Genomic DNA, 24,301 nt, shown 5'->3' with positions numbered 1-24,301 from the left:
ATGCCTTTGGCAGTATAATGGACAATAATGCAGGGTACTTTATCCTTCCAACACTCCTGCAAACTGCTACGTCACACAGAAACAGTCACTTGCTACAGAGTTGGCTAGATGGTTAGCGTTTGGAGCTTGTAATTGTGCGGCTTCCTGGAGTTGCATGTTGGCTACCAGGAATTGGGTTACACAGAGCCATTGTCAAGGTGTTAATGTGATCTCCCACCACTGGTGCTTATTCTAATGGAACCTCTTTTCTTTGCTTCTGTAGATATGAGGACAACAAACCATTTCTCAAGTAAGATCTAGTGTTACAATGTCAAACCTAGTGCAGCCACCGCCCGCCTGTTGTCTTACCCTTTCAGCTGCACCCACTTGAGTGGGTACTAATGATCGCAGTGTTCCTTGCTGGGGTCTGCTGTGAGAGTCACTTGTTGTCCAAAAGAATCAGAAAACACAGGAAATCCATCAGCTGGACTATTGTGTCCAATTCTGGGCACTTTAGGAAGGAAGTCAAGGCCCTGAAGCAGGGACAAAGATGATTTACCAGAATGAAACCAGGCATGAGGAACCATGAGGGAGACTAAAGAAGCTGGGATTGTTCTCTTTTGAGAAGGGAAGGTTAAGGGGAGATTAAAATAAACATTGCAAAGTTTTGATAGATATGGGGAAACTGTTTCCACTGGCGGTAACCAGAGGACACAGATTTAAGGTAATTGGCAAAAGAAACAGAGGGAGAGGATTAGGCAAGTTGTTAGGATCTGGAATGCATTGTCTGAGAGGGAGATGGAAGCAGATATAATGGTAACTTGAAATGGCAGGGGAGAGAGACTAATTGGATAGATCTTTCAAAGAGCCGACACAGGTACGATGGGCCAAATGTCCTCTTTTTGTGCTGTAACATGCTATGATTCTCAGGTACCCAATTGCAGCTCCAAATACAGCATGAACCGGAGCAGAAAATGTCAATGACAAACCGGTGGGAAGTAGCCTTTACATGGGTGCTAACAATTAGGGTGTTTCACCTGAGCTTAAGTCCTTCTCCTTCTGTCCAGATCAGCATGGCCACCCTCCACTGTCAGTCTGTCACCTTATCGCTATTGTCAGTGGTTTGAGGCAATGAGTTCAGTACAGTTGGCTCTGAGCTTACAGGGTTATCTCTGCGTACAGGGATTGGAATAGCTGTCTGGCTATCTGCTGTCTCTTTCCTTTCCCTATTCCATCCCTCACTCCTAATGAGCTACTGAAAGAGTCTCAGTCTCTCTTACGCCTGGAATCGAAATGATTTGAGGATCAGTTTGGGGTTTCTGTTCCATGATTAAATACAAGAAAAAAAAAGTCGACTAATGATAGATTCTTCCTCCACACTGTCGGGTCAGTATGAGTGGTCATGAAAGAGCAGGTGCGTTGGGCTTGAGCTGGCTACCCATGTAGGAGTGGAGCCATCAGCATTGGGACAGCTGCCCTTGTAGAGCTCAGCTTGCTTCTCCTCATTACAATTCTTTTTGGAGTATATGAGTTTCTTCTCTGCTGAGTTCAAATACCCAATTTAAAATGAAAGCAAAATGCTTGTTTTTCTATAACATCCCAAAGTACGTATATAGCTAATGAAGTACTTTTTGAAGTGTGGGCACTGTTGCAATGTAGGAAACGCATCAGACAATTTTCACACAGCAAGATCCCGCAAAGAGCAATGAAATGACTAGTGACATAATCCATTTTAGTGATACTGGTTGAGGGATAAATATTGGCAAGAACAACCCTGCTCTTTAAAGGAGCACCATAGCATCTTTTATGCCCATCTGAGAGGACAGAAAGGGTCTTGATTTAACATGTCGTCTGAAAGACAGCACCTCCAATAGTGCAACACTCCCTCAGTACTGTGCTGGGAGCATCAGCCTGGATTTTGTTATCAAGTCCGTGGAATGGGCCTTGAACCCCCAACCTGCTAGCTCAGAGGCAAGGGCTGAGCCATGGCTGACCTCAATGGCAGTAAAAATGGGGAGAGATGTAAATTGAGGGAGGGACTGCCAACTCGCTATCACGCGGTTTACAGTATTGCACTGTGCCTGCTATAATACAGACAGGGGTCCAGCAAGGGGCAACCCAACAAAATTAATCCAGCCGACATATATGGGTAGGTTGAAAGGGGGTTATAAAAAACATCTGGAGTTCTGCAGGATGGATAGTACCACTAAGTAGGGCCTTCCCTGGTGGGAGTATCCAACTCTCCAAGGAAGAACACAACTGCCCTCTCAAGCAATTGGCACATCCTTTGTTCTCTGCTCACCACAGGGGTCACTCCCTTATCCATCCCGTGATCCTTTTGCATGTAGCTGCTCCTTCAGAATCGTGGAATCCATCTTCACTCACAAGCCTTTCCTTAGCTGCCGGATGTGTGTTGAGGAGTTGTGACAGCCAGGGAAGTTGAAGGTCAGGAATGTGACGAGCTGTCTCTTCCACTTTATATGCAGCTGTACTGTGACCCCTTTAAGTAAAACATGCTGAAATCAGTTTTGAGTATGAGTTGTGTTTGCAAAATGAGGTTCTGGTGTTAGTCTCCCCAAGGGGTTAAACAACTTAATAAAATGGCAACATTTTACAGGCAAGTATCTCTGTTTGCTATTCGTGCTGAAATTGTAACCACCTGCTTTTGAAGTCACTACAAATAAAGTTATAAGATCTCCTCTCCCTCCCCGTGTGGTTTATGAAATCTATCTCATTATTCTGCATGTGCAAACTAATTGAGCCTTCTTCGTGCTATGTTTTAGGTCCTGGGCATTGGGTGCCATCGCTCTCCTTTTCCTGTTGGGTCTCACCTGGGCATTTGGCCTGATGTTTATCAATGAGGAGTCCATGGTGATGGCCTATCTCTTCACAACGTTCAACGCCTTCCAGGGAATGTTCATCTTCATTTTTCACTGCGCTCTCCAGAAGAAAGTAAGACTCTCTCTCAACTCCTTGAATTTAATCTTTGAGAACTTTCCCAGGAATTTAGAAGGTTAAGGGTGATTTCATCAAAAGTTTTTAAGATAGTAAGAGGCACTGAACGGGTAGATAGAAATTATTTCTACTGATTGGGAAGTCTTGAACTAGGGGGCATAGTGTAACTTAAGGGTCAACCCTTTCAGGAGTGAAATTAGGAAACACTTCTACAAAGGGCTAGATTTTATGGGCCCCCCTGGGCGGGGTCAGAGGCGGGGGGGTGTGGCAGGCCCATCGCCACATGTCACCAAGTGATTTTCCCAAGGGTGGGATAGGCCCAGAGGCAAATTGAGGGCCTTAAGTAGCCTATTTACAGCCACTCAAGGGCCTCTTCCCCTCGCTGCTGATATTTAACCAGCAGCAGTGAGGTGAGAGGTTGCTCTGCCATCCAGGGAAGGTGCCTTGTAAAACGAGGCACCCTCCCTGTGAGCTTGTGGGTGTCCTTCCTCCATGGGCAATCTGTGACCCATGGAGTGCCCTGGCTGGGAAACAATACACCTCCCAGGAACCCCCTCCCCCTGAACTTTATGACCACCTCCCCTCACCAGGGCCTTCCAGCCTGGCCCCAGAAAACCGGCCTCACTTACTGGGAAGCGGTGGCTTAGTGATAATGCTAGTATCTAGTTATCCAGAGCCCCAGGCACTGAGGACATGGGTCCAAATCCCACCACGGCAGATGGTGGAATTTGAATTCAATTAATAAATCTGGAATTTAAAAAAAAAAAGCTAGTCTACTGGTGACCATGAAACCATTGTCGATTGTTGTAAAAACCCATCTGGTTCACTAATGTCCTTTAGGGAGGGAAATCTGCTGTCCTTACCTGGTCTGGCCTACATGTGACTCCAGACCCACAGCAATGTGGTTGACTCTTAAATGCCCTCTGAAATGGCCTAGCAAGCCACTCAGTTGTATCCAACTGCTACAAAGCCTAAGAAAAGGAATGAAACCGGATGGATTACTCGACATCAACTTAGGCAACGAAAACGGCAAACCCAGCCCTGTCGACCCTGCAAAGTCCTCCTTACAAACATCTGGGGGCTTGTACCAAAATTGGAGAGAGCTGTCCCACAGACTAGTCAAGCAACAGCCTGACATAGTCATACTCACGGAATCATACCTTACCCACTGGCAGGACAGACCCACCAGAGGTGGTGGCACAGTGGTATACAGTCAGGAGGGAGTTGCCCCAGGAGTCCTCAACATCGGCTCTGCACCCCATAAAGTCTCATGTCATCAAGTCAAACATGGGCAAGGAAACCTCCTGCCGATTACCACCAATTGTCCTGGTGAATTAGTGCTTCTCCATGTTGAACATCAAGTGGAAGAGGCACCGAGGGTACAAGGACACAAAATGTACTCTGGGTAGGGGACTTCAATGTCCACCACCAAGAGTGGCTCAGCAGCTGCTGCACTGGGTCTGCGGCAGGTGGTGAGGGAACCAAACAAGAAGGATAAGCCTACTTGACCTCATCCTCACCAGTCGACCTGTTGCAGATGCATCTGTCCATGACAGTATTAATAGGAGTGACCACCACACAGTCCTCGTGGAGACAAAGACCCGCCTTCACACAGGGGTACCCACCATTGTGTTGTGTGGCACTGCCACTGTGCAAAATGGAATAGATTTTGAACAGATCTAACAGTGCAAAACTGGGCATCCCATGAGGCGCTGTGGGCCATCAGCAGCAGCAGAATTGTATTCAACCACAACTAAAGGTTGGTGTATTCAACCAGAACTAAGCGATCCCACAACCAATGGATCAGATCTGCAGTCCAACCAATCCAGTCGTGAATGGTGGTAGACAATTAAAAAACTGACAGGAGGAGGACGCTCCACAAACATCCCTTCCTCAATAAAAGCAAAATACTGCGGATGCTGGAAATCTGAAATAAAAACAAGAAATGCTGGAACCACTCAGCAGGTTTGGCAGCATCTGTGAAAATAGAAGCAGAGTTAACATTTCGGGTCAGTGACCCTTCATCGGAACTGACAAATATTAGAAAAGTCACAGGTTATAAGCAAGTGAGGTGGGGGTGGGGCAAGAGATAACAAAGGAGGTCTAGATTGGACCAGGCCACACAGCTGACCAAAAGGTCACGGAGCAAAGGCAAACAATATGTTAATGGTGTGTTGAAAGACAAAGCATTAGTACAGATTAGGTGTGAATACACTGAATATTGAACAGCAGCAAGTGCAAACCTGAAAAAAAACAGTGGGTAAGCAAACTGAACAAACTAAGATGAAATGAAATAAATGCAAAAAAAAAGATTGTAAAAAATGTAAAAAAGAATGTAAAAAAAAAAAGGACGAAAAAATAACTAAAAAGGAAAGTAAAATGGGGGGTACAATCTTTTTTTTGCATTTATTTCATTTCATCTTAGTTTGTTCAGTTTGCTTACCCACTGTTTTTTTTCAGGTTTGCACTTGCTGCTGTTCAATATTCAGTGTATTAACACCTAATCTGTACTAATGCTTTGTCTTTCAACACACCATTAACATATTGTTTGCCTTTGCTCCGTGACCTTTTGGTCAGCTATGTGGCCTGGTCCAATCTAGACCTCCTTTGTTATCTCTTGCCCCACCCCCACCTCACTTGCTGATAACCTGTGACTTTTCTAATATTTGTCAGTTCCGATGAAGGGTCACCGACCCGAAACGTTAACTCTGCTTCTATTTTCACAGATGCTGCCAAACCTGCTGAGTGGTTCCAGCATTTCTTGTTTTTATCCCATCCTCAATGATGGGGGAGCCCAGCACATCAGTGCGAAAGGCATGCATCTTCCGCCAGAAGTAACGAGTGGATCATCCATCTCGACCTCCTCCTGAGGTTCCCAGCATCACAAATGTCAGTCTTCGGCCAATCCAATTCACTCCACGTGATATCAAGAATTGGTTAATGGTACTGGATACTGCAAAGGCTATGAACCCTGACAATATTCCGGCAATAGTACTGAAGACATGTGCTGCAGAACTAGCCACACCCCCGAGCCAAGCTGTTCCAGTATAGCTACAACACTGGCATCTACCTGGCAATGTGGTAAATTGCCCAGGAATGTCTAGTGATCAAAAAGCAGGACAGATCCAACCCGGCCAATTACCGCCCCATCAGTCTACTCCCAATCATCAGCAAAGTGATGGAAGGTGTCGTCAACGGTATTGTCAAGCGGCACTTGCTCAGCAATAAACTGCTCAGTGACGCTCAGTTTGGGTTCCGCCCAGTCACTCACCCCTGACCTCATTACAGCCTTGGTCCAAACATGGACAAAAGAGCTGAACTCCAGAGGTGAAGGGAGAGTGACTGCCATTGACATCAAGGCAGCATTTGACCCGTGTATGGCATCAAGGAGCCCTAGCAAAACTGGAGTCAATGGGAATGAGAGGGGAAATTCTCCTCTGGTTGGAGTCGTACCTAGCGCAAAGGAAGATGGTTGTGGTTGTTGGAGGTCAATCATCTCAGTCCCAGGATATCACTGCAGGAGTTCCTCAGACTAGTGTCCTCGGCTCAACCATCTTCAGCTGCTTCATCAATGACCTTCCCTCCATCATAAGGTCAGAAGTGGGTATGTTTGCTGATGGTTGCACAATGTTCAGCACCATTTGCGACTCCTCAAATACTGAAGCAGCCCGTGTCCATATGCAGCAAGATCTGGACAACATCCAGGCTTGGGCTGAGAAGTGACAAGTAACATTCGCGCCACACAAGTGGGCGGCACAGCTGGTGCAGTGGTTAGCACTGCAGCCTCACAGCTCCAGCGACCTGGGTTCAATTCTGGGTTCTGCCTGTGTGGAGTTTGCAAGTTCTCCCTGTGTCTGCGTGGGTTTTCTCCGGGTGCTCCGGTTTCCTCCCACAAGCCAAAAGACTTGCAGGTTGATAGGTAAATTGGCCATTATAAATTGCCCCTAGTATAGGTAGGTGGTAGGGAAATATAGGGACAGGTGGGGATGTAGTAGGAATATGGGATTAGTGTAGGATTAGTATAAATGGGTGGTTGATGGTCGGCACAGACTCGGTGGGCCGAAGGGCCTGTTTCAGTGCTGTATCTCTAAACTAAACAAGTGCCAGGCAATGACTAGCTCAAAAAAGAGAGAATCTAACCATCTCCCCTTGTCATTCAATGGCATTACGATCACTGAATCCCCCACTATCAATGTCCTGGGGGTTACCATTGACCAGAAACTGAACTGGACCAGCCACATAAATGCTGTGCCTACAAGAGCTGGTCAGAGGCTGGGAATTCTGTGGCGTGTAACTCACCTCCTGTCTCCCCAATGCCTGTCCATCATCTACAAGGCACAAGTCAGGAGTGTGATGGAATACTCCTCACCTGCTGGGATGAGTGCAGCTCCAACAACACACAGGAAGCTGCCCGCTTGATTGGCACCCCATCCACCACCTTCAACATTCACTCCCTCCACCACCGATGCACAGTAGCAGCAGTGTGTACCATCTACAAGATGCACTGCAGCAACTCACCAAGGCTCGTTCAACAGCACCTTCCAAACCCAAGACCACTTCCACCTAGAAGGACAAGGGCAGCAAATGCATGGGAACACCACCACCTGCAAGTTCCCCTCCAAGTCACACACCATCCTGACTTGGAACTATATTGTTGTTCGTTTACTGTTGCTGGGTCAAAATCCTGGAACTCCCTTCCTAACAGCACTGTGGGTGTACCTGCACCCCAACGACTGCAGCAGTTCAAGAAGGCAGCTCATCACCACCTTCCCAAGGGCAACTAGGGATGGGCAATAAATGCTGGCCTAGCCAGCGACGCATGCTTCCCCGAACGAATGAAAAAAAGGTCTGGCATTCCAGCATTCGGCCTGGATCTGAGGCCTCTGCACTGCTGGCAATGGCCACCAGTGGAGCTGCTGAGCTGCCGGCCCTGTGATTGGCCAGCAGCTCTTCGAGGCGGGGTCCCCATCTTTAAAAGGATGGGGATCCTGGCGCCGGAAACATTGCCTTTTCGGGATCCCTGCCTCCTCCACAAAATCCAGCCCAAAAGGGTGCTAGAAATTTGGAACCCTCTTCCGCAAACAGCAGTTGATGCTCGTTCAATTGTTAATTTTAAACCTGAGATTGATAGATATTTGTTATCCAGAGGTATTGAGGTATATGGGGTTAGGTCACAGATCAACCATGATCTCATTGAGTGGCACATCAGACTCGAGGGGCTAAATGGTCTCCTCCTGCACCTCAATCACTAAGGCAGTAAGTAGCTGATCAGAAGGATCCCAGGCTCAATTCCCAGTCTCTCCAGGCATTGGCTCCCTCAACATGTCCCAGACACACTCCCACTGTGATTGGCTGCCTCAACCAGACACACTCGCACTGTGATTGGCTGCCTCAACAGGGCAGAGCAGCACATGATCGGCTGCAGAACCCACACGGGTGGAAAATCAGCCAGCGTTCCTGCTCTGACCACCTTTGCTGGAAGTGAGTGTGGGATGTCAGATAAAGACTGGATCAGGCCAGCCTAAACCATGTTGAATCCCTTACGAATGCTGTACAGACTCAGCTTGAAGGAAGGTGATACGTGCTTAGTACCAATGTGGCACCCCCACGTTAATCCTTTCAGGAGAGCAGTTGTCACAAAAATAGCATAGATGCCTTTAAGGGGAAACTAAATAAGCACATTAGGGAGAAAAGAATAGAAGGATATGCTGACAAGGGCTACATGGAGCAGGGTAGCAGGAAGCTCTTGTGAAGTAGAAACGCCAGCATGAACCTGTTGGGCCGAATGGCCTGTTTCTGTGCTGTAAACACTTTGTTCAAAAAGGCATCTGTCAAACACTGTTGTTTTTCGAGGAAAGGGAAATGGATCATTGCTGTTTCAGCTTCACATCCAAGTGGCACAGATTCCATTTCAGTGCGTTGCACATCATTGCATCAAGTCAGTTAAACAAAAGGAAAAAGGGTTACCATTTTCATAAAGGGGCTACCCCTTTAAATCGTCATGCCCCATTCAATATGTGTTACTTCTGTCAGTAATGATGTGTATTTTTGAAAATCGAGGTGTAGATTTTCAAGCTTTTCCAGTGTGTTCGGTAATAGTGAATCTGATTATCCTTGAATGGGGGTTTAACAAGTGAGAGCACTGACATTCTACTTGCCGAGATATAATGCACACCAATGGCTGAACAGCCGGGAGCAGTGTGAGCGAGTATGCAGCCGAGAGCGTGCGTACAATAGGTGGAAATGGAGGGGTTTGGTCCATTGGGATTCGGCGCAGTGGAGGTGAATGAAAGGGATTTGGCTCACTGGGAATGCATTGGATAACCATTTGGATGAACCTGATCTAGGAGTCACTGATCTGGAATCTGTGTTAAGCAAATTGCTGGCACTATCCTCTGCAGCAGATGGCATAAAGGTCGTAGTCTAACACAGAGCATAATGTAGCTTTCTGTTGGTTACCAATGTTACAGATTGGACTGTGTTCAGCTAATGAGACAGGTGATAAACTATTGATGCATGCTCTGACTCTCACCCTTTCGAGGTCATGCTGATGGTCAAAGACCTTTGCCCCAACACTATAACTTTGAGTGAGAGTGTAAAACGAATAATAGCGAATTACACGCCCTATTTATTTTAATGGAAAGCAAAATTGGCTTGGGTGTACAGTAGGCAGCGAATTAGATAGAATCCATTTTACAGCATTGCCCAGTGTTGAATTTACCCCCCAAATGGTCACTGCAGACAGCCATAGTCTCCATTGTGTTTCAACAAAAAACAACTTGCATTTATATTACACCTTTAACATAATAAAACACAGGAGCATGATCAAACTACACACCGAGCCACATAAGCAGATATTAGGTCAGGAATCTTGGTCAAAGAGTTAGGTTTTAAGGAGCATCTTAAAGGAGGAGAGAGAGGTAGAGGAGGTTTAAGGAGGGAATTCCAGAGCTTAGCGCCCAGGCAGCTGAAGGCACGACCGCCAGTGATGGAGTGATTAAAATCTAGCTTGTGCTGGAGGCCCGAATTTAAGGAGAGCAGACACCTTGGAGCATTGTGGGGCTGCAGGAAGTTACAGAGATCGAGAGAGCTGAGGCCATGGAGGGATTTGAAAACAAGGATGAGAATTTTAAAATTGAGACCAATGTAGGCCAGAGAGCAGAGGGGTAATGGACGAATTAGACTTGCAGCAAGTTAGGATATGGAGGCAGAGTTTTGGAGGATGGAAGATGGGAAGGCCAGCCGAGAGAGCATTGGAATCATCAAGTCTGGAGATGACAAAGCCTTGGATGAGGATTTATAAATTTATAAATAAGGGCATGGAGTACAAGAACAAGGAAGTTATGTTAAACCTGTATAAAGCACTGGCTCGGCCTCAGCTAGAGTATTGTGTCCAATTCCGGGCACCACATTTTTGGAAGGATGTTAAGGCACTGGAGAGGGTGTAGAAAAGATGAATGAGAATGGTTCCAGGGATGAAGAATTTCCTTACATGGATAGGTTTGAGAAGCTGGGTCTGTTCTCTTTGGAGAAGAGAAGGTTGAGAGGAGATTTGATCAAGGTGTTCAAAATCATGAGGGATCTGGACAGAGTCGATAGGAAGAAACTGTTTCTATTGGCTGAAGGATACAGAACCAAAGGACACCGATTTAAGGTGGATTGGCAAAAGGACCAGAGGCCACATGAGGAAAACGCTTTTATGCAGCGAGTGGTTAGGATCTGGAATGCACTGCCTGAGTGTGTGCTGGAGGCAGATTCAACCAAGGCCTTCGAAAGAGTATTGGACAAATATCTGAAGAGAAAACAATTTGCAGGGCGATGGGGAAAAGGCCAGGGAGTGGGACTAAGTGAGTTGCTCTTGCAGAGAGCCTGCACAGACACGACGGGCTGAATGGCCTCATTCCATTCTGTAACCGTTCTAAGCTTCTGTGATGAGCTGAGTTAGAGGCAGAGTCGAGTGCTGCTGAAGCAGAGACAGTGAGAGAGGTTTGGACAGTGAACTCATTCCCTCAGACAGTTCACAGAGACCTGGCAGGGCTGACGATAACAAATTTGAAGTAATGAGGCTGGCACCTTATCCACAAGCCTGGCATGTCTCCCAGCAACCAGCTCCCAGCCTGGTGGCAGCTGTTGCTTAATAAACCAGCCGCAAATGGCTTAATTGCGACGACAGTCTGTCTTGTGATTTACTCAGCTTGCTCTGAAGCAGTGAGGATAATTTCCTTGCGGCCAGTTTGCTGGGCTCTGTAGCCTGTGGGATGATGCGTAAACCCTGTGGCGCGTGGTGGAGATGGTGACAGTCAGCAGGTCAGCCAACGGTTACAGTGGAGGAGCAAGTCTGATGGATGCTGGGCTCCGGAAGTTGCCCAGCTGCATAGTCAGTCATTGTTCATTCTCCAGCTCAGGCCCTGAATTAGAGGCTCGCATCTTTTTATTTCTATCAACTATCAGAGAAGCTAGGCAGTGGGGGCAACATCCTGGAGTTACCATTGGCCAGAAACTGAACTGGGCCAGCCTTACAAATGCTGTGGCTACAAGAGCTGGTCAGAGGCTGGGATTTCTGCGGTGAGTAACTCGCCTCCTGTCTCCCCAGTGCCTGTCCAGCATCTACAAGTCAGGAGTGTGATGGAATACTCTCCACTTGCCTGGATGGGTGCAAGTTCAACAACGTCAAGAAGCTCGACACCATCCAGGTTCACTCCCTCCACCACTAATGCACAGTGTACCACTTCGAAGGACAAGGGCAGCAAATGCATGGGAACACCACCACCTGCTAGTTCCCCTCCAAGCCACACACAATCCTGACTTGGAAACATATATGTTGCCGTTCCTTCACTGTCACTGGGTCAAAATCCTGGAGCTCTCTTCCTAACAGCACTGTGGGTGTACCTACACCCCAAGGACTGCAGCGGTTCAAGAAGACAGCTCACCACCACCTTCTCAAGGGCAATTAGGGATGAGCAATAAATGCTGGCCTTACCAGCGACGCCCACATTCCATGAACGAATATATAAAAAAATTGAGGAGGGTGAGTGAGTATATGTGGGAAATGAGAAGATCCGCATTCATAATCAGTCTCCCATCACACAGATGGTGTCACCCTGCCCCAATGCTAAGCAGTTGGCAGTCTCTTCCCTCACCCCACTTTTTCATTTGGAACAGGAGGAGACCATTCGAGCCTGTTCCACCGTTCAATTAGATCGTGGCTGATCTTATCTTAACTCCATCTACCTGCTTTGGTTCCATATCCGTTAATAACCACATCCAAGAAAAATTTCATCAATCTTTGAAATGTTCAATTGACTCCCTCCATCCTACCCACCAGCCTCAACAGCTTTTTGGAGGAGAGAGTTCAAGATTTCCACGACCTTTTCTGTGAGGAAGTACTTCCAGGCCATTACGCCTGAACCACCTAGCTCTAATTTTAAGGTTATGCCACTTGTTCTGGACTCCCCCACTAGGCAGAATCATTTCTCTCCACCATATCAATTCCTTTAATTGTGTTATACACCCCAATTAGATCACCCTTAATCTTCTATACTCAAGGGAAAACAACATAAGAAATAGGAGCAGAAGTAGGCCATTTGGCCCTTCGCGCCTGCTTCGCCAATCGATAAGACCATGACTGATCTTCTACTCAACCCCACCTTCCGTCACTATCCTCATATCCCTTAAATCCCCAAAATCTATCAACCTCTATATTGACTATACCCACAGCTCTGTGGGATAGAGAATTCCAAAGATTCACAACCCTTTGAGTGAAGAGATTTCACCAACCCCTTATTCCACAACTGTGACCCAGTGTTCTTTTTGTTTTATTCGTTCATGGGATGTGGGCATCACTGGCAAGGCCAGCATTTGTTGCCCATCCCTAATTTCCCTTGACAACTGAATGGCTTGTGAGGCCATTTCAGAGAGCAGTTAAGAGTCAACCACATTTCATTCTCTACAGGATATTAGTGAACTAGTTGGGTTTTTATAACGATCAATGATAGTTTCATGGCACCATTACTGAGTATAGTGTTCAATTCCAGATTTTGTTTTATATTAATTAGTTAATTGAATTTAAGTTCCACCAGCTGCCTTGGTGAGATTTGAACCCCTGTCCCCAGGGCATTAGTCTGGATTACTGGTTCAGTGACATTTACCACTATGTCTCCCCAGATTCACCACCCCAGGGGAAACATATTTCTCAGCATCTGCCCTGTCAAATCCCTTAAGAATTTTATATGTTCAATTAGATCACCTCTCATTCTTCTAAACTCCAGGGAATATAGGCCTAGTCCACTCAATCTCTCCACATAGGACAAATCCCTTCATTCCAGGAATCAGTCTAGTGAACCTTCCTTGCACTCCCTCTTGGCCAAGTATGTCCTTTGGTCTTCACTGTACAGGATACAAGTAACATCGCAGAAATAGCTGTAAATCAGGAAATGTGAGGGAGGAACTGAAGAAAATTACAATCACCAGGTACTGTGCAAATTGTTAGAGCTGCGGGCTAACAAGTCCTCAGGTCCTGATGGACTTCATCTTAGGTCCTAAAAGAAGCGGCTGGTGCGATAGTTGATGTGTTGGTTTTAATTTTCAAAATTCCCTTGATTCGGGGTAGGTTCCATTAGATTGGAAAAAGCGAATGCAACTCCCTTATTCAAAAAGGGAGGGAGACAGAAAGCAGGAAACTACAGGCCAGTTAGCTTAACATCTGTCTTAGGGAAAATGTTAGAAACTATTATTAAAGGCATTATAGCAGGGCATTTAGAAAAATTCAAGGTAATCAGGCAGAGTCAACATGGTTTTGTGAAAGGGAAATCATGTTTACCCAATTTATTGGAGCTCTTTGAAGAACATGCATACAGATAAACATACAAATTAGGAACAGGAGTAGGCCACTCAGCCCCTCGAGCCTGCTCTGTCATTCAGTAAGTTCATGGCTGAACTGATTGCTGTGGATAAAGGGGAACCGGTGGATGTGTTGTACTTAGATTTCCAAAAGGCATTTGATAAGGTGCCACATGAAAGGTTATTGTGGAAAATTAAAGCTCATGGTGTCGGGGGTAACATATTGGCATGGATGGAAGATTAACTAGATAGCAGGAAACAGACAATAGGCATAAATGGGTCATTTTCTGTTTGGCAAGTATAACGAGTGGTGTGCCACAGTGATCAGTGCTGGGGCCTCGACTTTTTACAATTTATATAAATGACTTAGATGAAAGGACCGAAGGTATGGTTGCTAAATTTGCTGATGACACAAAGATAGGTCGGAAAGTAACTTGTGAAGAGGACATAAAGAGGCTACAAAGGGATGTAGATAGGTTAAGTGAGTGGGCAAAGACCTGGCAAATGGAGTATAATGTGGGAAAGTGTGAAATTGTTCATTTTGGCAGAAAGAATAAAAAGAAGTTTATTATCTAAATGGTGAGAGATTGCAGAGCTCTGAGATGCAGAGGAATCTGTGTGTTTTAGCGTATGTATCGCAAAAAGTTAGTATGCTGGTTCTGCAAGAAATTAGGAAAGCATATAGAATGGTATCATTTATTGCGAAGAGAATTGTATACAAAAGTTATGCATCAGTTATACAGGGCATTGGTGAGACCACATCTGGAGTACTGTGTACAGTATTGGTCTGCTTATTTAAGGAAGGATGTAAATGCATTGGAAGCAGTTCAGAGAAGGTTTAATCGACTGATTCCTGGAATGGGCATGGTGTGTTATGAGGAAAGGTTGGACAGGCTAGGCTTGTATCCGCTGGAGTTTAGCAGAATAAGAGGCAGCTTGATTGCAACATATAAGATCCTGAGGGTCTTGACAGGGTGGATGTGGAAAGGATGTTTCCGCTGGTGGAGAATCTAGGACTAGTGGTTGCCCATTTAAGACAGAGATGAGGAGAAATTTTTTCTCTGAGGGTTGTGAGTCTTTGGACTTCTCCTCCTCAAAAGGCAGTGGAAGCAGAGTCTTTGAATATTATTAAGGCAGAGATAGATATATTCTTGATAAGCAAGGGGGTGAAAGGGTACTGGGGTAGGCAGGAATGTGGAGTCGAGGTTACAATCAGATCAGCCATGATCATAGCTATGAGGAGAGGTTGGATAAACTTGGATTGTTTTCACTGGAATGACGGAGGTGGAGGGGTGACATGATAGAGGTTTACAAAGTTATGAATGGCATGGACAGAGTGGATAGTCAGAAGCTTTTTCCCAGGGTGGAAGAGTCAGTTACTAGGGGACATAGGTTTAAGGTGCAAGGGGCAAAGTTTAGAGGGGATGTGCGAGGCAAGTTCTTTACACAGAGGGTGGTGAGTGCCTGGAACTTGCTGCCAGGGGAGGTGGTGGAAGCAGGTACGATAGCGACGTTTAAGAGGCATCTTGACAAATACATGAATAGGATGGGAATAGAGGGATACGGTCCCCGGAAGTGCAGAAGGTTTTAGTTTAGACAGGCATCAAGATCGGCGCTGGCTTGGAGGGCCGAATGGCCTGTTCCTGTGCTGTACTGTTCTTTGTTTGTTCTTTGTTCTTATTGAATGGTGGAGCAGTCTCGAGGGGCCGAGTGGCCTACCCCTGCTCCTAATTTGTATGTTCCTCAGGTAAGGAGACCAAAACTCCAGGTGTGGCCTCACCAACGCCCTGTATAATTGTCGTAAGGCTTCTTTATTCTTAAACTCCAATCCCTTTGTAATAAAGCTAACATACCATTTGCCTTCCTAATTGCTTGCTGTGATTTTTCATACCAAAGTGGCTCACTTCATACTTCACCACATTGTTTACCCTCTGCCGTCTTCTTGTCCACTCACCCAACCTGCCTATACCCATCTGTAGAATTTTTGTGTCCTCATCACTTACTTTCCCACCTAACTTTGTATGGTCAGCAAATTTGGATACATTGCACTCAGTCACCTCATCCATGTCATTAATATAGATTGTAAATAGCTGAGGCACAAGTACCGATCCTTGTGGTACCCCACTAGTTACAGCCTGCCAACCCGAAAAAGGCTGTTAATTCCTACTTTCTGTTTTCTGTTCATTAATCAGTTCTCTATCCAATGCTCATATATTATCCCCATCCCATGAGTCCTAATTTTCTGTAATAATCTCTTGCATGGCACCTTATCAAATGCTTTTTGAAAATCCAAACACACTTGTTTCCCAATTATCTATCCTACTAGTAACATCCTCAAAAAACTCCTAACAGATTTTTCAAACACGGTTTCCCTTTCAGATTATGGTCCTCTATGTGCCCTGTTACCCCATCCCTAATAACATATTTTAGCATTTGTCCACTGCTGATATGAGGCTAACTGGCCTCTTCCTCCTTTCTTGAAAAACAGAGTTATGTTTGCTGCCTTCCAATTCTTGGGAACTATTCTAAAATCTAAGGAATGCTGGAAAATCAAAACCAATGCACACACTATCTCTGCAGCTTTCTCTTTTAAATCCCGAGGATGCAGGTCGTTAGGTCCAGGGGATTTGTCACCACTTTAGTTTCATTAATTTCTCCAGTACTATTTCTTTAGTTATACTGGCCAGAAATTTCCTTTACCCCTGTGAGCCGGATTGTGGGGGGTGGGGTAGCATAAAATGGAGCGGGAGGCTCCAGGAGGCTTGTCCGACCCACTCCCGCCTCCGCCCCACTTTACGTAGGGCGGGGGGGGCGCGGAAAAGGGGCCGCCTACCCCAGGCCAATCAAGGCCCTTAAGTTGTCAATTAACGGCCACTGAAGGGCCTTCGCCCGCCTCCACGGGGATTTTACCCGTGGCAAGTGGGCATTCTGGAGCCGGGTAAGGTCGCCCAGTGAAAGCTGTTGGCCTCTCCCTGCCCCGGTTGGGATGCCCTGACAATCGGACAAAGGGTGCCCAATTGAGGGATGCCCCCACTTCCCTAACCACCCCTAGGACCCAAGACGCCACCCTTCCCCCCCCCCCGTGCCTTGCTGGGGCACGACCAATTACCCGTGGCGAGGCAACCCAAACTTACCTGCATTCCTGGCTCATGTCCTCGGCTGGGCTGCAGTCCCAGCAGTGGCCACTGCTCCCAGTGGCGCTACTGGGACTGAGAGCTGCTGACCCGATGATTGTCCGGCAGCTCAATGAGACGGGACTTCCTCCCTCAAGCAGGTGGAAGTCCCGCCTCGGAACAGTTAAAGCCTGGGGGCCAGTAAAATACGGGACGGATCCCCAGGCTCGGTGGAAGCGGGTTCGCCATCGAATTTTACATCGGTGGCCAGCTCCCTTCCACCCGACATTTAATCCAGCCCACTGATTTATTTAAGTTTCTCATTCTCACTAAACCCTTGATTCCCTATTGTTTCTGGAATGTTTTCTGTATCTTCTACTGAGAAGATAGATACGAAGTATTTGTTTAATGTCTCTGACATTTCCTTATTCCCCCATTATAATTTCACCTGTCTCTGCCTCTAATGGGCCCTCGTTTACTTTCACTAATCCTAGTTACATTGTTAAGGCCACATGGTGTGACATGGGTGGTTCCCTCTGTTCAACTCCCCACCTGACAACAGCAAGTATATTTGTATTAGAATTTAGCCCTTTGGTGTATTATTGTTCAAATAAACAGACAGCAACAGGTTTTCTTGTAGGTTTTAAAAAACAGAAAGCCAATTGTTTATTGATCTATACACCTTATTCTGAATTTGTCGCAACTGCATCCACTCACGCATTCACTCGCTCGCACACACACAAGAAGAAACAGATAGAGAAGGGAAAGAGGAAGGTGGCTTTTATTGGAGGGAAAGATTACGATAAACCTGTTGAATCCTCTTGAGAGTCAGGCTCCAGATGGATGCAGGCCTAAGATGATTGTAGATTTTTCTCTTGATTGAAGGTTCTGTTGAAGATGATGTATCCATCTCACTGCTGTATACTGTGGATGTAAGATTTTTTTCGGCAGGGCATTGAGTTACCTGGCCGGAACTCAAGCTGTTACAAGCAGCTTCACCTTCTGGATCAGTCTCTCTGTCTGGCTGTCTTTTTTTTAAGGTAAAACTCTGTCACCTCTCACCTCCTGTTAGGAGACACTCTGGTCTCTATCCCATGGTGATCGCACAATGGCCCAGGACGTGGCTACTTCACACCTCCTTTGTTTCAGAAGAAGTCATTCAATTCGGGAATGTTTTAGGATAGGTGTAAGATGGGTTCCAGTAACATCTTTTGGCTTTGAATATTTGTCCTTTGTCTTTGTCAAATTGTTTGAATATACAAAAGCCCAATCCCCTTTTCTTCGGTGGCCATTCTGGGCCATTGTTCACTTTTAAAAATAAAGGTTCATTTTTTTAAAGACAAAGTCCATTTTTCATAACTCACAGGCCGAAGGGCCTGTACTGCGCTGTAATGATTGCTATATCATCGCATTTCCGGCGTGCATGACAACATACTTATAGAAACATTTATAATCTGTTTTTATGCTTCTTGCTACTCTACTCTCACATTCTCTTTTATCTTTCCTAATCAATTTCTCGGTCCCCTTTGTTGAATTCTAAAATCCTCCCAGTCTTCAAGCTAACTATTCTTTTTGGCAACATTATAAGCCCTTCCTTTGATCTAATGCTATCTTTAACTCCTCTTGTTAGCCATGGTTGGACCACTTTTTCTGTGGCGCTTTTGTGCCTTAAAGGAACAGATATTTGTGGCAATTATGTATTAATTCTTTAAATGCTAGCCATTGTTTGTCTACTCTCATATCTTTTAATGTAGTTTCCCAATCTACTTTTAGCCAACTCGCCCCTCATACCTATGTAGTTTGACCTGTTTAGATTTTAAGACCCTAGTTTCAGACTTAACAAAATCACTTTCAAACTCAATATAAAATTCTGTCGTATTATGGTCACTCTTTCCTGGAGGCCCCTTTTGTGACAAGGTTATTAATTAACCCTTTCTCATTGCACAATACTAGATGCAGAATAGCCTGTTCCCAGTGGGTCATCAACATACTGATCTAGAAAACTTCCTTGTATACATTCCATGAACTCGTCCTCCACACTATCACTGCAAATTTGGTTTGCCCAGTCTACATGAAGACAAATTTATTAGAGTTCTTTGAGGATATAACGAGCAGTGTGGATAAAAGGGAAGAAGTCGATACAGTGTATTTGGATTTCTAAAAGGCATTCGATAAGGTGCCACATAAAAGGTTACATACAAACATTTGAATTATTAGCAGGAGTAGGCCACTCGGCCCCTCGAGCCTGCTCCGCCACTCAATAAGTTCATGGCTGAACCGATTACTCCACATTTCCACCTACCCCGATAACCTTCCACCCCCTTTGCTTATCAAGAATCTACACAAGATAAGAGCTCATGGTGTTGTGGGGTAATATATTGTCACGGATAAAGGATTGGCCAACTAACAGGAAACAGAGAGTCAGGATATTTTGGGCCATTTTCAGGTTGGCAAACTGTAACCACTGGAGTTCTCCAGGGATCAGTGCTTGGGCCTCAACTATTTACAGTCTATATGAATGACTTGGATGAAGGGACCTAGTGTATTGTAGCCACATTTGCTGATGGTACAAAGATAGGTTACAAAGCAAGATGTGAGGAGGACACAAAGAGTCTTCAAAGGGATAGGTTAAGTGAGGGGGCAAAAATTTGGCAGATGGAGTATAATGTGGGAAAATGTGAGTTTATTCACTTTGGCAGGAAGAATAGAAAAGCAGAATATTATTTAAATGGAGAGAGACTGTAGAATGCTGCTGTACAGAGGGATCTGGGTGTCCTTGTACATGAATCACAAAACATTAGCATGCAGGTACAACAAGTAATTAGGAAGGCAAATGAAATGTTGCAAAGGCGATGGAATGAAAGTAGGGAAGTCTTGCTACAACTGCATAGGACGTTGGTGAGACCACTCCTAGAGTGCTGTGTACAGTTTTGGTCTCCTTACGTAAGGAGAGATGTACTGGCATTGGAAGAAGTTCAGAGGAGGTTCACTAGGCTGATTCCTTAATGAAGGAATTGTCTTGTGAGGAAAGATTGAGCAGATTGGGCCTATACTCATTAGAGTTTAGAAGAATGGGAGGTGATCTTATTGAAACATAAAAGATTCTGATGGGGCTTGGCAGGGTAGATGCTGAGAGGATGTTTCCCCTCATGGGGGAATCTAGAACTAGGGGGCACATTTTCAAAATAAGGTGTCCCATTTAAGACAGAGATGAGGAGATATTTCTTATCTCAGAGGGTCATTAATCTTTGGAATTCTCTTCCCCAGGGAGCAGTGGAGGCTGGGTCATTGAATATATTCAAGACTGAAGTAGACAGATTTTTGATCTACAAGTATTATGGGGGGGCCAGCGGGAAAGTGGAGTTAAAGCCACCATCAGATCAGCCATGATCTTATTGAATGGCGGAGCAGGTTCGAGGGGCCGAATGGCCTACTCCTGCCCCTAATTTCTTATGGTTATGATCTAAAGTCCCCTATTATTACTGGATTACACTTATTACATATGTCTCTGTTGAGTTATACTCTGCCCTACACCACAGCTACTGTTAGGGGCCTATAAACAACTCCTACCAATGTTTTCTACAGCTTGCTTTCTTAGCTCCACCCAAACTGATTGCAGTTCTTGATTTTCTGAGCTAAGATCCCTTTCTCTACTGTCTTTATCCCATTCTTTATTATCAGGGATACCCCTCCATTTTGCCTACCTCTTCTTAGAATACTTAGATCCCAACCTTGGTCACTTTGCAACCACGTCTTGCTAATGTCGATTAGACCGAACCTATTAATTTCTATCTGTGCTATTAATTCATCTAATTTGTGATGATTGCTTTATGCATTCAGATTTAGTGCCTTTAGCTTTGACTTTTTTCCCTGCTGTCATCTTAGTCACTCATGCCCTATTACCTTTGTTACTCTCACTGTCCCTTCCTGACCCGCTCTACTTATTTTTGCCCAAACCACTGCTCTTCTCTAGAGCCTTAACATTTCCCTTGCTGCTTTTAAATTTACCCTTTCCTGAATCCTGCACCCCCCCTCTCCCCCCCCCCCCCCCCCCCCCACACACACACTTTATTAATTTAAAGCTCCATCTGCGAACCTGGTTATTTGATTCACCAGGACACTGCTCCCAGCCCAGTTTATGTGAAGCCCATCCCTATGGAACAGCCCCCTCTTTCCCCATTACTGGTGCCTGTGTCCCATGAAGTGAAACCCCTGCATCCCCACACCAGTCCTTCAGCTGCACATTTAACCTTCTAAGCTGTCCGTCCCTAAGCCAATTGGCACGTGACTCAGGTAACAATCCAAAGATTATTACTTTTGAGGTTCTGCTTTTTAATTTGCCCTGTAACTCCTCAAACTGTCTCAGCAGAACACCATTCCTAATTTATCTACATCGTAGCTTCCGACATGGACCCCGACAACTGGTGCTTCCCCTTCCCACTCCAAGTTCGTCTTGAGCCGCAAGGAGATGTCTTTAATCCTGGCAGCAGGCAGGCAACACAACCTATGGAGCTCCCGGTCATGGCTGCAGAGAACAGTATCTATCTCTCTGACTATACAGTCCCCTATCACTACCGCATTCCTTTTCACTCCCACGACTTGAATGTGCTCCTGCACCATGGTGCCACAGTCACTTTGCCCATCCACCCTCCAGTCTTTGTTCTCATCCACACAGGTTAAAAAGTACCTCCTACCTGTTGGTCAAAGTCAAGAGCTGAGGCTCGTCCACCATTGCATCCTGATCCCCATAACTGCCCGACTCACAGTCACACCCTCCTGTCCCTGACACTGACCAACTCTCAAGCTCTACTTAACCTAAGCAGTGTCACTGCCTCCTGGAACGAAGTGTCCAGGTAACTCCCACTCACTGATGCCTCATAATGTCTGCAGTTCGGACTCCAGCTCAACAACTCGGAGCCGAAGTTCCTCGAGCTGCAAACACTTACTGCAGATATGGTTGTCTGGGATCGCAGTGCTCTTCACAAACTCTTGTATGCTGCCCTGCCCTGCCATGTCTATGACTCACACCCAAGTTTACGACTGCAAATTCAGTTTCCTGCTATGTAACCACTTCCAGCTGATTGACAGTTAACTGCACTGACAGGCACTTTCTGTTCACTAGGTATTAACTTGCTTGCAGTTTCTTTCACAGTTTTTAAAGTTCTAAGTCAATTTCTAAATGTTAAACGAAATCTCGGCTTGAGAAATCCTTACCAGTGAATTCCAACTTGCAGCAAATTCCTCTGTTTAAAAGGCATTCTTTCATGACTGTGTCCCGCTCGCAAAGTCTAGTCTGAAACATGTGCTCATAAGGTAACCATGGTATCATACTGGTGAATCTGTGCTGCAGCCACCTCCAAGAGAAAATTAGGGTTCACACGGCTGTGGCACAAGTGCCAGCCACACCTGTAGTGGAACATTCCCTTGTTTGTCGACACTCCTGATGTACGGAAAACATGCGTGAGGAGTCACGCGTGCAAGCTGACTGGCTATCAGCTACAATATGTGGCTGTCAACCCAGCAGCATTTGAAAGGAGGAGGTTTGCCCTTAAAAGGAGGAGGAAAAGTAGGATGTTGAGACAATAGAGAGGGTACAATGCAGATTCAATAGGCCACTTGGTCTAAGCAGCGGAATCATCGATCTCAATAGCTTGCCCTGCAGTGACTCATAAGAAGGTTTGGTCCTTTCTTATATTTGTAGTCCCAATGATGTGCGCAGGTTTCTACCTAGGATCTGGAGCTGTGAATGCAAAGAGTCAAGACCCATCCAGACATTCCCTTGGGTACCTTTAACTGATGCGGACACTGTGGACTGCTCTGCGGAATTAAAGCATCACGGCTGGGGTCCACGGTTAGCACTGACCAGCTAGGCCCCAAGATAAACATTGACTAGCTAGGCCTCAATGTAAACACTGATCAGCTAGGCCCCAGTGTAAACATTGACCAGCTAGGCCATCAATGTAAACACTCACCAGCTTGGCCCAAGGTAAACACTCACCAGCTTGACCCCAAGGTAAACACTGACAAGCTTGGCTCCAAGGTAAACACTCACCAGCTTGGCCCCAAGGTAAACACTCACCAGCTTGGCCCCAAGGTAAACACTGACAAGCTGGGCTCCAAGGTAAACACTGACAAGCTGGGCCCCAAGGTAAACACTGACCAGCTAGGCTTCAATGTAAACACTGACCAACTAGGCTTCAAGGTAAATAATAACCAGTTGGGTCTCAAGGTAAGCAAAGGCCAAGTAGGCCCCAAGTCTTGATGATCAGCTAAGCTTCAATATCAACACTAACATGTTAGGCCCCAAAATAACCGCTGAACAGACCTAGGTATTACCATGCAGTAGGGCGTGTGTTTTACTCTGTGTCCAAGGTGAATTTGAACAGGGGTCTCAGTACCCTATAGTTTCTCCCTCCTACCCCTTGGAGTTACATCCAATCCCAGGTGGAATGAGCTGCTTCTGGTGCCACACAGAGCAGTGTCTCTAAGGGGTACAGCAGCAGTGTCAGCTACCTGTTCTACTGTAACCTCTCTGTCTTTCTCTGGTTACCTCCCCAGGTCCACAAGGAGTACAGCAAGTGCCTGCGGCACGCTCACTGCTGCAGCCGCCCCGCAGCCGGGGTGTCCCATGGCAACCTGAAGACATCCACCATCCGGAACAGCAGCCGGTACTACACTGGTACTCAGGTACAGAATGCTGTGGCAAGCAGGAGGATGGCTGAAAAGGTCATTTTTTGACAGGGTTGTGTCTAGTCAAATCATGTCGTTGTCCGTTTTCTCAGACGATCGGTTCCTCCGCAATTGGGCTGTGGGTGCGAATTGTCCTTAAAAAAAAAAGCACAATATTTCATCAGCTAGGGCGGGGGGTGATTGCCTACTCTTAATGTCCTGCCTTTCGTATCCCCTTCCCACCCCTTCCCAATGTGAGTGATGTGTCTCCTAATTCAGAAATTGCCCCCTAATAATATGGGGAGCCCCCACTTCGCAACTTGTTTCTAACGTTGTGGATAACCCCATCCTTAAAACCTGCTCCAACTGACCAGTGCAGTCACAGGAAATGACTACGAGCCAATCAATGTAATATCTAGTTTTGAAAGCAGGTGACTTCATGGAGTGTTAAATGGCAGGACCCTAAATACATCCCACTTCCAGGGTTAATCAACCCACGTACTCTAAATCCCTCTTATTGGGTCAGTAGAATAGTCCTACTTTGTTATTGGGTGGCCTGGTGCTAGAAGCCTGGGGCCTGTTGCTGGATGGTTGGTGCAGCCTCAGCCTGTTGCTAGGTCAAAGATGCAGCCTCGGGCCTGTTTTAGGTGATTGTTGCAGCATTGAGCCTATTGCTAGGTGGCTGATGCTACCTCAACATGTTTCTAAGTGGTTGGTGCGACCTTGGACCTGTTCCTTGGTGGTTG

General features: G+C 46.0%; 1 protein-coding gene across 1 annotated transcript in view; it reads left to right on the top strand.

Moving 5' to 3' along the window:
* Nucleotides 1-24,301, top strand: part of LOC137355542 (adhesion G protein-coupled receptor L1-like) — a 392,986-nt gene that overhangs the window by 360,896 nt on the left and 7,789 nt on the right. Inside the window, exons 18-20 of the mRNA XM_068020788.1 lie at nucleotides 263-289; nucleotides 2,763-2,931; nucleotides 23,445-23,612. Coding sequence (XP_067876889.1) covers nucleotides 263-289; nucleotides 2,763-2,931; nucleotides 23,445-23,612 — 364 coding nt within the window. The remainder of the gene's footprint in view (nucleotides 1-262; nucleotides 290-2,762; nucleotides 2,932-23,444; nucleotides 23,613-24,301) is intronic.

The sequence above is a fragment of the Heterodontus francisci genome, chromosome 43 (genome assembly GCF_036365525.1).
Source record: "Heterodontus francisci isolate sHetFra1 chromosome 43, sHetFra1.hap1, whole genome shotgun sequence".
NCBI lineage: Eukaryota > Metazoa > Chordata > Chondrichthyes > Heterodontiformes > Heterodontidae > Heterodontus > Heterodontus francisci.
Note: the sequence above shows the minus strand (reverse complement) of the source record. Positions and strands in the feature narration are given on the sequence as shown.